General features: G+C 47.8%; 3 protein-coding genes across 3 annotated transcripts; 2 read left to right on the forward strand and 1 right to left on the reverse strand.

Annotated features, from left to right (window-relative positions):
• Positions 1-376: 376 nt before the first annotated feature.
• On the forward strand, positions 377-2,207 carry BC939DRAFT_498085 (autophagy-related protein 22-like protein; the record flags this gene model as incomplete). The annotated part of the gene is made up of 3 exons (XM_051559771.1): positions 377-932; positions 1,013-1,990; positions 2,077-2,207. The coding sequence occupies 3 exons, from the start codon at positions 377-379 to the stop codon at positions 2,205-2,207; spliced, it is 1,665 nt and encodes a 554-aa protein (XP_051417826.1).
• Positions 2,208-5,162: 2,955 nt separating this feature from the next.
• On the reverse strand, positions 5,163-7,427 carry BC939DRAFT_434068 (mitochondrial carrier domain-containing protein). The gene is made up of 7 exons (XM_051553324.1): positions 6,917-7,427; positions 6,715-6,798; positions 6,285-6,504; positions 6,101-6,170; positions 5,914-6,009; positions 5,607-5,788; positions 5,163-5,473 (listed from the first exon to the last, which is right to left on the reverse strand). Exons 1-7 carry the CDS (start codon positions 7,105-7,107, stop codon positions 5,336-5,338), a joined length of 981 nt encoding a protein of 326 aa, XP_051417827.1. The 5' UTR covers positions 7,108-7,427; the 3' UTR covers positions 5,163-5,335.
• A 124-nt stretch (positions 7,428-7,551) lies between these two features.
• BC939DRAFT_418186 (putative WD repeat protein) lies at positions 7,552-10,903 on the forward strand. The gene is made up of 7 exons (XM_051553032.1): positions 7,552-7,679; positions 7,803-7,915; positions 8,014-8,108; positions 8,205-8,304; positions 8,400-8,960; positions 9,060-10,664; positions 10,776-10,903. Exons 1-7 carry the CDS (start codon positions 7,662-7,664, stop codon positions 10,831-10,833), a joined length of 2,550 nt encoding a protein of 849 aa, XP_051417828.1. The 5' UTR covers positions 7,552-7,661; the 3' UTR covers positions 10,834-10,903.
• The last annotated feature ends 1,660 nt before the right edge of the window (positions 10,904-12,563 follow it).

Genomic DNA, 12,563 nt, shown 5'->3' on the forward strand with positions numbered 1-12,563 from the left:
TGCAAAAGAGCAGCCTCGGATGAATTCTGTGCAATCCTGGAGCTTGCATTGTCAACAATGGTCGAAGAAGCAAAAAACGTTTGTCTTTCGTGTTCATGGCATTCTGTACCATCTGTTCATGGCATCTTCCTCTAGAGTTTGTGTTTTAACTTTTGTTCTTAGCTACCTTTTGTCCATGAGCGGTATATAAACAAGTGGAAGGCATACACTCTAGTATCTCTCTTGTCTCTCTACTCCTCCCCTTCTCCGCTCTGCAGGTGCTTACGCTCCATGTTCCAGCATCAATAGCGCTTCCCGCAATAAGGATAAGTCACTGTCGCTTCCTCGACCACTCCACATCCCACTCCAGACTCTACTTGCCCGACCTTTCTTGACAATGGCCAACTACACCAGCGCTACGGATCTAAAACATGTATCTGGGCTGCAAAGGCTCCGACGCCGACTCTTTTACAACAACCCCTCAGACGAAACAGAACTCCAACCGTTCATTCAGGAGCCACTCGTCAAAAAGTCAGAGCTTTGGGGATTCTTTCTTTTAGGATTCGGTTACTACTCCTGGCCAAATGTCTGCGCTTCGCTGTTACTCCCTATTCTCCTTCAGGGCATCGCCAGAGATGCTTCCCACCTTGAATCTAATCCTTTGATTGCTTGTCCGGACTTGGACTCAGACATCCCTGCAGGTGATCGGTGCCAGGTACCGTTCGGCTGGATCCATGTCACACCAACGTCGTATGTGCTCCTGCTAAACGTCGTCTCAGTCTGGTGTACTATCTTTGTGACAATGGGCGTGTCCGCGCATGCAGACCATGGTCGGACATCAAAAAAGATTCTGTTGACTTTTATCACGGCGCTGTGTGCGGTTGCCTGCCTGTTCTTTGTTGGCGCCCTGAGACCGGAGGTTTGGTGGTTCTCTGGAATAGTTTATGTCCTTGGTAAGTGCTTCTGCAAAGGCGAACTGTGTCTGATAATAAATACAGTATGCGCTGAACGCTTCTCAAATTTGTGAATATAGCGGCTATCATGTATGGCGTCGGGCTCAATTTTTATGACGCCCACATCTCCATTTTGACAAGATACCATCCAGATGTCGTCCGTGCTGAACTGGCCTACGGCGAGTCCGCCCCTGAATACATTGATGCCAAGGTCAATGTCCAGACATTTCTTTCAGGCGGCTCCTCTGGCGCTGGATACGCTGGCGGTTTGATTCTCACAATCTTCGTGGCTATCATCCTGTTATTCACAGATGCCAGTCTCCTGATGGTCGGCTATTGTGTAGTCATGGCCGGCATCTACATATTTATCTTCACGGTCCTCTATGCCCGACTGTCCATCCAGCGCACATTCCCACCTTTACCACCAGACGCTAGCATACTCACGTACGGATACAAGCGTATTGGAAAGACAGTCAGCAAGGCGCGCAAACTGAAGACGCTTTTTTACTTCCTGTGCACATGGTTCATTCTCGGAGACGGCCTCTCTGCAACGTCCAATATGGCCATTTTGATCGCACAAGATCAGCTCCAGCTCGGTAATACATCCATGATAATTGCTGCCTTGATCCAGTTCATCACTGCGGGCGCCGGTATTGTATTCTGGATATGGGTGCAAAACTCGCGCGGCCTCTCGCCTCTTAAAACCGTCATCCTCAATACCATCCTCTTTGGCATGCTTCCTGCATACTGCCTGCTGGGGCTAATCAAGGACAGCCCCATTGGTCTGAAGCATGAGTGGGAACTATACATGTTGGCAGCTTTCTTTGGATTCTTCTCAGGAGCGATCTATTCGTCCAATCGCGTCGTATATGCACAACTCATCCCATTTGGACACGAGAATGAGCTGTTTGCGCTGTACGAGATGTCGTCCGTGAGCTCGTCTTGGATTGCGCCATTGATTTGCACAGCGATCATCGAGCGTTCAAGTGTACGGCATACGTGGTGGTTCCTGGCGTCACAGTTCTTCATCCCTGCATTTTTCATGATATTTATTAATGGTAAGTTCCATGAAGTTGAGACGTTTTTTTTTTTTTTTTTCTCGTTCTGCTATTAACATAATTCCTTTTTACACGACGGCGAATAGTGGACAAGGGTCGTACGGAGGCTACAGAATTTTACGAAGCTGAGCAACTGAGTCAAAGGCAGCTTGCCGAACACGAGACTTCCGGGATGGTGCAAGCGGACAACGCCTCTGGTTTTGAAGATCAAGAGTAAAGTTCTTTAGGTTCTTAATTTATTAAATCGTAATACTATGCTAGGTGCTATATACTATTTGAATCGGCTTTCTAGACGAAAGACACGGTGCACGAGGTTGAATAGTCCAATAGAGTACTTTAGACACGTATTACTGTGCATGGCCTTGATTGAGGTGCTGACGCTATGCGGTTCTGCCGCACCGATACCTTCCAGCCAACCGTTTTTTTTTTTTTTTTTTTGTAAAGAGCTGGGAAACATGACCCTGAATGGCGGTGTCCTCTTCATGAGAATCGTGGCCAGCCTTCCTACTGTAGGTGCAGTAAAGGTATGCCAAGCATACTTATATTTAAAGACCCCTTCCACAAGTATGCAGTCAACTGGTATGTGGAGCAGTTCTGGCACAAAGTTGGAGCTCAAAAAGTCTCTTTTCCAGGGCCAAATACATGGGATCGTATCGGATTCTATGAAGCGTGACGAGTCTTAAATGTCTTCACGGGTTGGGAACGGCCGCGGACGAAACCAGCCGGCTTCTATCTGGTTCCTCTGATGACGGACAAGGGAGGTTTTTTTTGGGATTGACGTAGCGTAAACCATGGTGGCAATCCATTGGGCGCAGTCTCGAGAAAGTTTTTTGTGCGTCCATGTAGAACTGCTCAAACAGTTCTACAGTTCTAACTCCGAGAGGCCATATCTTCTTGGACGCAACTTTGTAGCCACGAGGATCCAAATTCCGGCAGGCTTCCCTGTTAACTCCACACAATCCATTCATTTGCCATATCGACGAAGCAACTGTTCCACTTTTACACGTTTACACTTCTCCTTCGTTGGACCTATGGATTCTCCCAGAAATTATCGTTATTGTATGCGATGTTGGCGGACACGGTGTCCACTGAGCAACTGAGATGCTAAGAAGCAGAATTTCGCCCTTGTGAATCAGGATTTGGTTGTTATTGCTATATATTAATGTGATGGAGCGTACGATGCTCCGAGAAAATAACGTTCCTAGTATCTGCAGTCGTATTGAAGATGGCATGCGTGGTGTCCGGGAGGGCAGCCAACCTTTACAATAATCAGACTGAGATTTCAACTTATGATGATGAGGAGTTGGTGCTTCGAATTCATAAATTCATGATACTGCAAATTGATGAATGAAGGGAGGACATGGACTGTGCTTAGATGCCTCAGGAACAGATAAAAAAATACGGGATAAACAACCCCTGATTACCTGGTTGCTGCTCGCCGCAGAGGTTGCACATCAGACTTTATTCACAAAGACCGTCCACAAAAGAAGTGTGATATGCCGGATGCGAGGATAGCCCTCATTTACTCGCGAAGTAATCCATCCCTGGTCCACAGCCTGCCAAGGTCCTCATCATCAACGTCGCCAAGGTGTTTCGCGAGGTGCAGCGTCCTGAGCTATATCATGGTCACTATTCGAGAGTACATCGCACGCTGACTCTCTCCCAGGCCCGTCAAAGAATGATCATCCACCTCGATGTAGACTGTCATCCTTCGCATACCGCGATACGCCCGCGGTTCACCCTTGACAATGTCCGTCACCATCACCGTATCAGCCTGAAAAGTCGTTAATTTCAGACAGTTCTCCTGCAAGATTTGCACCATGGCACTCGTCACCGCCACGCAGCCATCGAGTCACAGACTTGCAATCAATTAACAGAGCCGAAGTCCTTGCGTTCTCAGCTGCGGTCACTGTTGGTATACATCCATCACGAGAAGTCCTGCCACACCAATCTTGCGGTTCAGAGTCAATGCTCGGGACGACCTAATTCCTCTGCCGTCAAGTCCTGAAGCTGTTGCATTTTTTTTTTTTCAATAACTCCGCCAAGTCCTCATCCTCCACATGTACCCACAACATGTCTATTGACTTGAGTTTCGAAAGTGGCTATGGATTCAAAGTAAGCGCCTTGATGGAAATACTAGCCTCCTTGTCATACCCCTTTCGCTGCTCCGACGGCCTGAATCAACTCCTGTTCCCACTCGATAATTCTCCTCTCCAGTGAAGTGACTCGAGATTCGGATACTGACGGAAGAACATGGCTTGACTCTGAGGCGATAGATCTGTGGGCGCACTATTGTCGATACAATTGCCGATTTCTCCAGCTTAAAGTGCCTCGGTCTTTCAAAAGCGAACACAGTCTGGTTTTCCATATGACGGAGCCCATTGTTCTATAATAGTGCTGATCAATCTCGCACGCTAACTTGAGTCAACGTCAGAGAGCGAGGTTTCGAGCAGACTTGAAGGAATAGACCCTACAGCTCGTCCAGGATGTTTGTCAGCGCGAGCGAAAAGTTACTTAGGTTGGTGCATAAAGCAAGCGCGCTAAGGAATGCCCTCAAGAATTGGGGTTCAAGCGAATGGTATCTTAACATGCCGCATCTAATTTCCCGCAGGGTTACAGAGAAGACCCCAGACAAAAGCTTTGCTGGCTCGGGATGATCCATAGGAGACTCCCATAAGTTGATGGGGAGGACCCAGAACCGGCTGCAGTCGTAGAGGGAAAGATACTCGCGGGTATACTTTCCCATAAAGCTGATCTCGTGGATGTAGCTCTTGTAAAGGCTACGAGCATTTTCGGTGGGATAGATGGAACCTCTCTATCTCCGTTTCGGTGGTCTGTCCAGCACGATGGAGTGGTATATACCTGGGATAAAGGTGTCATGAGAAAGCTTGTTGGATAGCTGCTTGCCAATATAGCCTCCACGATTTCAGGAATATCGAGTGGATTCGTTTGGACTGCCGCGGTAAAAAAAAAAAAAAAAAAAAAAGGTCTGGTAAACAAGGTCTGGAAGGAATGCACTTTTTATATTCTCGCCGATTACACCCTTTAAGGTCTGCTCATCGACAGCCTGCATCGCTCGCATTTACGCTCATGATAGACTCGTTCTCCCACTCCACCTTGAATTCAAGACGCTGTTGCTTATCGTTATACATAGCGAGCTTGTTCCAAAGAGTTGTTGTTAGATTACTATATTGTTTTATTTGATTATGAACGAAACATATATACGAAGTACTAAATCAAGCTGTCGCGGAACCCGCGCTGGTGTTATCATTGTTCATGAGGTATATGTAAGATGTGGGTATTGCAATGGCCAGACATAGGCGCCTAAGCATGTGCGTGGCGTTATCACAGGAGATGGTCAGCCTTTCGGGCCCGTTGCCACCGCACAACCTCCTCGTACACGGTCCAAGAGATGGCAGAGTGGATCGATTTGCGTATCGTTCTCACGAAAATACCATCAAGGAACCCGATTGCACCTTCCTCCTATTAACATTCACGAGAAACAATAAAGTATTGATTAAGTTTGGAGTTGCCATGGATAGACTATCAACGAGAGTCTGGTAGATTATATATGCATGCACAAGGCTTTTGTAGTGTATGTGTGACAGATACGTACCAGTAGGACCTTGCGGGCACCTTGGAACACATTCTTGTATTCTGCAGGCTTCAACTGCATTCTTGTTTTCAGCATATCGAACGGGTGCGTTAAGGTTGTGGAAAGAAAACCCGCAGCGATACCGGATACCATATGGATGGTGGGTGTGCTCACATCGAAGTATGCCGAAGTTGCCCTCAATGCTATATATTTACCACATCGGAATCGTACAGTAAGAAGGCAACACATGTCAGAATACTGCCTGTGTAATGGGAGATATCGTCCAACCATATCCAGTTACATCGCATGAATGCATTCGTGTACATACCTGAGAGATGGGATTTGCTCTGCTCGTAGAACAGAACATAGAGACCGGCAAGAGGAGCGTCTCTCATAGCGGTCGCACCAAATCCTGCCCACAATCCTAAAGTAAATCATGTTTGTGATACATTAACACTGGAGCCCATGCTAGTACAGACATCAATCATGATAGCATTAGTGCTTCTATGGTGTACCTCGAATTCCTTCGTTCCTGAAGATGGACGAGAAAGCTCCAGACATGCTGTTGTAATTATACAGATTGCTCTAGAACGCATAGTTGAGTATTCAATAGTGATTTAGGCCAAGCCGTAGCAGTATTCGCATTTTTGCGCAGCGTTGTATCCAAAATGAAAATAAAGGAGTAGAAGGCCAGCCTACCTCATAGCGCACTTTAATCACCGTCGCAGGCATCATCACAAAGCCGATCGCAGCTCGGGATGCACCGCCAGCAATCAGATTTTCGGTATTGCTCAGCTTAGGCAAGGCACTGCTGCTGGACATGGTCTCTGTCCGTTCCAGGCCATTGATCTTGCGCTTTGCGAGCAAAGTTCTCGCCTCGTTCAATACTGTAAAGTACATGGCAGCGCCAGGCACATTTCTGTGCGAGATATGAAGATGGAGCGACTCTGGCATCAGTTAAGAACGTTCATACTGGGAGAATGGAGCTAATCCACGTTTGCAATAAAGTTTGGCAAGAGTGTCGTGGGAGCTTTCCAAATGCTCGTAGCACGGCAGTGTATGGTTCCTAGGGGTGATACTTTGGGGGTCTTTGCTTAATACGAATTACATCGCGCTTATTAAAACATACCTGACAACTGTGGGAACGGTTCCACGCCACAGACTGAGCACCGAGCCCTCTTTGATGATGCCGAAGACAGTCCTCCAGATCGTGCTATAGTCCCATTCAGGACAGCAGAGCGCGAATAAAAGGCGACCGTGGGATTAGATTCCGGATGACCGAGCGGGGCCCTCAAGTCACCAAACGAGGGGACCGTGAGTATTTTGTTTACCTTTCCAGAGGAGCGATGGTGAGGCCGGCCTGACTGCCCTGCTTGATAAAAGCAAGATGGGCTTGCTGCTGCTGCTGTAGCCGTGTCTTGAGCAGGTCTAGGGGCTGGACAAAGACGCAGGCACATAGTCCGGAGACGGCTCCACCGATGAGGTGTTCAATTGGGTCACTTGATTTCTGCTTCGAAGGCATGGTGATGTTAAAGTGGGGTTTGATGGAGAGGAAGGGTGAGGTTGGGTGGAGACGTGAAAAGGAGAGGGGTTCTGTGTGAGGGTAGGGGTAAATCGCAAAGGCGCAGAGAGGGAGAGAGAGATAGAGAGAGAGAGGAAATTAGGGTGCTTTAAAGAAAGGAAGACTTGAGGGAGGATAACAGGCGCTGGCTGGGAAACCGGTCTGTTGGTCTGGTCCAGGCTGGTTCGCTATCGGGAGCAATTGAACGGATACGCGGTGCTGTGCTTTGTACAACTCGCGGGCTCACTTGCGCCCGTTCTCTGCTCCCAGCGGAAGCAAAAGGTTCCGCTCGGCTGCATTTGCACCAATGTGCAGTGCAGTCACGGATGTAAACAGCTGTTGGGGGCTTGCAAAAAAAAAAAAGAAAAAAAGAATAAAGAAAAACGAGACCAAGCTTTGCTGGTACAACACGCTTCATTCACATTCAGGACATCGGCTCGACTACAAGGCCATCCCATCCTCCATCCCTTATTTCTTTCCTTCTGTATTGCTGCCCATTTCAATATCATTGCAATATGAAGTCGGACTTCAAGGCATGTAAAACCGGACATAATTCATACTTGGATACGTGGTCAGCTTCAAAGGAAATATCACGACGGACAGGATCCATGAGAGCAGTCGATAATAACCAGGACTTTGAACCTATGCTCCTCTAGTTCTCGAATCTATGTGGAACTGTCTACAAGCAGGGAAACCTCATTTTCACGCCTGACGGCAACTCGGTTTTAAGTCCCGTTGGAAACAGACTGACAGTCTTCGATCTGGTCAAGTATGTATACACCAAGTGGAAATGAACCAGTGGGTACCCCGTCATCAATTCACGATCTGCTAAGGCACTGACTCTGTTTTAACGTTTGTATTCCCTAGCAATAAGGCGACGACGTTCCCATATGAGAATAGGAAAAACATTGACAGGATTGCTCTCAGCCCAAACGCCACTCTCTTGATCTCCGTTGATGAAGGTATACGTTGTTTTTCACAAAAAACGGTTCGAACAATTAGAGGAAGTGAGCTACTATCAATACTGACCATTACCTCAATCATTTTTTCAAAAATAGATGGTCGTGCCCTACTTGTCAATTACAATCGCCAGATCGTCCTACACCACTTCAACTTCAAGACGAAGGTGTACGACCTTCAATTCAGTCCAGACGGAAGGTAACGATTAAATCAGGAAAGACTCGAGCTATTTTTCCGCATTATTTTTATAGTATACTTCTCACCGACTTTTGCATCGTTACTTTTGAAACCAGATTCTTTGCTGTTACGCATGGAAAGCAGATTCAGCTTTGGAAGACACCAGGATTCCATCGCGAGTTCACCCCAGTTGTTTTTCACCGCACCTACACTGGACACTATGACGATGTCATTTCCATCTCCTGGTCCCCCGACTCTAAATATTTCGTGACCACTTCCAAGGATATGAGCGCCCGCATTTACTCTGCGGACAAGATCGAGGACTTCGTGCCATTCACTTTATCAGGACACAGAGATGCAGTCATTGGAGCGTGGTTCTCGAAGGATCAGGATTGCATTTATACTGTCAGCAAGGACGGAGCCCTCTTTGAATGGCGCCACCAACTGATCAACCCAAAGTCTCAGAACGGCGAGGACTCGGATGATGAGACGGTAATGGAGGTCGATGAAGGCCCACGGAGATGGTCTGCTGTTCAGAGACACTTTTTTTTTCAGGATCATGCCAAGGTTATCTGCGCTGCATACCATGCAGCATCAGGAATGATGGTGGTCGGGTTCTCGAACGGTGTCTTCGGTATCTGGGAGCTCCCTTCTTTTAACAACATTCACTCTCTGAGGTAACAGCAGGCACATGGACATCGTCATTAATGAGGAATGTATTGTCCAAAACTGGAACACCCTATTTACGATGTGTTTAATCTTTCGTATCAACATAGCATTTCACAAAAGAAGATTGATTCTGTGACAATCAACAAATCTGGAGAATGGCTGGCATTCGGTGCATCAAAACTAGGACAGCTCTTGGTCTGGGAATGGCAATCAGAATCATACGTGTTGAAGCAACAAGGGCACTTCTACGACATGAACTGCCTCTCCTACTCTACGGATGGACAGAGCGTAGTCACTGGAGGCGACGATGGCAAAGTCAAGGTCTGGAACACTGTCTCTGGATTCTGCTTCGTCACCTTTTCGGACCACGCATCCCGCGTGGCCGCAACGGAATTTGCAAAGAACGGTCAGGTCGTCTTTTCCGCATCGTTGGATGGGACTGTAAGAGCTTACGATTTAGTCCGTTATCGTAATTTCAGGACATTCACATCGCCCACACCTGTCCAGTTCTCCTCTCTTGCAGTGGATCCTAGCGGAGAAATTGTCTGCGCAGGAGCACAGAACACCTTTGAGATATATGTTTGGTCTGTTCAAACTGGAAAGCTGCTGGATATTCTCGCCGGACACACTGCTCCCATTTCTGGACTCGCCTTTTCACCTTCTTCTCAGTTCTTGGCTTCCTCCTCCTGGGATCACTCTATTCGCACTTGGGATGTCTTCGGTCGTGGAAAGAGCGTCGAAAGCTTTACACATATGTCAGAGGTTTTGGCGTTGGCCTTCCGACCCGATGGCAAGGAGCTGTGCGGGTCAACTCTGGATGGCCAGTTGAGTTTCTGGGACGTCGAGGACGCCCTTCAAACGAACGTCATTGACGGACGCCGCGATATTTCTGGAGGACGCAAGGCGGCAGACAAAATCACAGCTGAGAACTCGACTTCAGGAAAGCACTTCAACTCTTTGTGCTACACTGCGGATGGATCTTGCATCATTGGAGGTGGTAACAGCAAATACGTGTGCATCTACGACATCAAAGCCAATATTCTGGTCAAGAAATGGCAGATTTCCAAGAACCTGTCCTTTGACGGAACACTCGAGTTCCTGAACTCTAAAAACATGACCGAGGCAGGGCCCATGGATCTGATTGATGACGACGATTTCAGTGATTTGGAGGATCGTCAGGACAACGCTCTCCCCGGAACGAAGGATCTGTCTAAGCGAAATGTCCGTCCAGAGATTCGTACCAAGGCCGTCCGATTCTCGCCCACAGGACGATCATGGGCTGCCGCCTCAACTGAGGGACTGCTGATCTACTCTTTGGACGACACGCTGATGTTCGATCCTTTCGACCTTGAGATTGACATTACACCGGAGACTATTCTGGAGACATTGGATGAGAAGGATTATCTGAAGGCTCTGGTCATGGCATTCAGGTTGAATGAGCGGCAATATATCCAGCGTTGTTACGAGGCGATCCCTCCATCAGATGTTCGACTCGTAGCAAGGCAACTGCCGACAAAGTACCTGGAGCGGCTGATGAAGTTTATTGCCAGCTACATGGAGGACTCACCTCATCTGGAATTCCACCTGATCTGGTGCACAAGTCTACTGATCAGTCACGGCAGGTACCTGAAAGATCACTCTGGCGAATTCTTGACAGTCTTTAGAGGTTTGCAGAAGGGTGTCGGCAAAATGCACGAGGACCTTGCAAAAGTGTAAGTGCCTTTTGTTCTGTGTTTTTTGAAAGAATGGTGCGGAGCGACCGTTATGGTTGAGTTGCATGCTAATGTCTTATCCGCTCTTGTTTTTGCCCATACAACCTGTAGATGTAACGACAACACATACACATTAGAATACCTGTTGTCGCAAGCAGAAAAGAACTAAGGCGCAAACATTAGCATGAGCATTTCTACATCATCTTTAGCATCTTTAAACCAATACACGCATTTGCAACCAATCCATGTTCTAAAAAAAGAAATGCTGTGCACAACCGCAGCGCACGGTGGCAATCTGCGAGAGCTTAACAGCAACAACAGCAACAACAACAACAACTGGATCTTCTCGCCCTCCCTCGCCCTCCCTCGCCCTCGCCCTCCCTCGTCGGCCGTACAGGTATACGACCGTAATGGGCTGACGTACTATCCCCATGCCACCCTCATAAACAAACATATAAACTGGCCTCTTATTTTTTTGCGCCACAATACATCCTTATTCATTTTGCGCAAGCACACCAACGCTATGGCTAGGATATAGTTCCCATCGAAATCCTGTTTGAGATAAGCCAGCGCCTCGATCGCCGCTACTTCTCGCGCTGCGCTCTAATCCGGTTTGCAGACCGTGGGGTACTTCTTTCGGTTCATCCACCTAGTTTAGTGTCCTCTTTGGAGAAAAGCAAGGGGCCAATCAAGCCGCTATAGATGAGTTCTAGTCGAACTCGAGATGGATAGCATAATCACATACTAGGCCCACCACGATGCCGCCTATGAAATTGACCTCCCGTGAAAAATCACAAGAGTCTCGTCAAACGGAACCAAGACACTGGAGTCTCTCTCACTCTATGATATGACCTTCCCCGACCAGATCTGAACAACGCTCCCTGATTTGGAGTCCCTTCTTCAGTTTTACACGTCCTTCGTATTCGGCCCTAAAGACCCAAGCTATGGTTCAATTCACACCTCCAGCCCGGCACATACGAGTCCTTTAGGATGTCCCTATACGACCAGAGGGACCTTGAGCTGGCTTGTGTTCGTTTCAACCCGCCACCGCACATGCTGAAGCCCAAGCCCCAAGGCCTAAACCCATCGCCGCCTTAGGGCAACCAATGTAGCTTCCATCAGGCCATCGACGTGTAGTCTTTCAAGGTATGGATGGATTGATATCCATAGCCGATTCTTCTTTGATCAGGCTAGGTATGATGCACATACGATGCATTGGCAAAACAGACTGCCAAGCGCTGGTTTGTTCCTTTGTCTCTTCACCTAAAGATGCGCATATTCAATTCCACACGGAAGCTGGCGCTGGTACTGAAGGGCTTCTCAGGTTCGCACATTGACGCCGTTAAATCCTTTGCTGCATTCCGCTTTCGTTTTTTTTTGTGCCTCCCACAGCTCCTATCGCAATGATAGATGCTGGCTCTTTTACTCTGGCGTTTCATTCGATTACAACTCTCTGCCTCCAATTCTAGCCTATCTGTTTTGCTATAGAGTTATCGCTCCAGTGTTTAGCAAGAATACAATTAGCCGAGTCTTTCGAGTAGGCTGGCGTGCTGCGGATGGACCATCAACAAGGGTCCTTCCTGGTGAATCAATTGACACCAATGATTCCGCACCTATTCAGCTCCACCAATTGCTCCATGGACCGGGCACGTTCCATATCCTCGTTTTCGTCTCTGATATGATAAGCGTTGCCTCTGCAGATGCTGCTATGACTGCAGCGAAGTTGACCACGAACCTGGAGCAATATCTTTAAGAATGGCGGTCCAAATGAGGCTATAGACGATCGTCTTGCTCATTGCTGTTTCAGATCCACGCTCTCGCTACCCTAAACGGAATATTATCTCTAAACCCATCCAAGGTTCGGCCTAATACTCTAGTAGACGAAGAGCGCTAACGAAG

This window comes from Gamsiella multidivaricata, assembly GCF_025024155.1.
Source record: "Gamsiella multidivaricata strain RSA 2152 chromosome Unknown BC939scaffold_1, whole genome shotgun sequence".
Classification (NCBI taxonomy): domain Eukaryota; kingdom Fungi; phylum Mortierellomycota; class Mortierellomycetes; order Mortierellales; family Mortierellaceae; genus Gamsiella; species Gamsiella multidivaricata.